This window comes from Trypanosoma equiperdum (assembly GCF_001457755.1).
Source record: "Trypanosoma equiperdum strain OVI genome assembly, contig: ctg_886, whole genome shotgun sequence".
Classification (NCBI taxonomy): domain Eukaryota; phylum Euglenozoa; class Kinetoplastea; order Trypanosomatida; family Trypanosomatidae; genus Trypanosoma; species Trypanosoma equiperdum.
In genome coordinates this window covers 4,851-5,508 of record NW_027124849.1, presented here as the reverse complement: position 1 = coordinate 5,508, position 658 = coordinate 4,851, and the positions used below count along the sequence as shown (strand labels likewise).

The following is a 658-nucleotide window of genomic DNA, read 5'->3' as shown; positions in this document are numbered from 1 at the left end:
CGTTTCTTGTAGGGACAGCATCTGCCTCTAAATAAGAAAAGCAAGTAACCAGGCCAGCGAACGCTAGGCTATAAACGGGAATAACCACTCCGATACTACAAGCGATGACTCGAAGACTAGTTCCCTCAATGCTTATTTTTATAGCCCTCGTTTGCAGCGCTATGCAATGCGAGGCAGTCGGCCCAGACGAAAGCAAAAACGCAGCAGAGTTGACCGCTCTGTGTGATCTCATTAAACTAACGGAAGCAGATATGACTGCTCTAAGCGACGAGGAAATAGATACAAAAGACCTCACCATAATGGAGGCGTTAAACATGACACTAGCAGATCCTAACTGGAGCAAGCAATTCTCGGATGACGCTTCCAAACCAACTGATGAGCCGGTCCCCTGCAAAGGAAAAACGGCGACAGACCCATGCAAAAGGCACTGGAAAAAGTGGGAAGCTGCAAAAGTGAAAGCAAAAGACGACAAAATACGACCAAGCAAGCTGAAACTCGAAGAAGTCAAGTTAACTTCAAGCTACGGTAGATCAGCCGCGTTACAAGTTGCAAGCCTGCTGGAGGCGGCAGAGAACCTCAAAACAAACTGGGAGACCAACCACAAAGCACATGTAACTGGTCTTAAGGCAGCCGTAACCACCCTACTTAACAAGGCGGC

At 47.9% G+C, this 658-nt stretch overlaps 1 pseudogene across 1 annotated transcript in view; it reads left to right on the top strand.

Annotated features, from left to right (window-relative positions):
* Positions 1 to 80: 80 nt before the first annotated feature.
* The window catches only part of TEOVI_000426400:pseudogene, a 1,588-nt pseudogene continuing 1,010 nt past the window's right edge, over positions 81 to 658 (top strand). The window contains exon 1 of the mRNA in view: positions 81 to 638. Coding sequence covers positions 81 to 638 — 558 coding nt within the window. The remainder of the gene's footprint in view (positions 639 to 658) is intronic.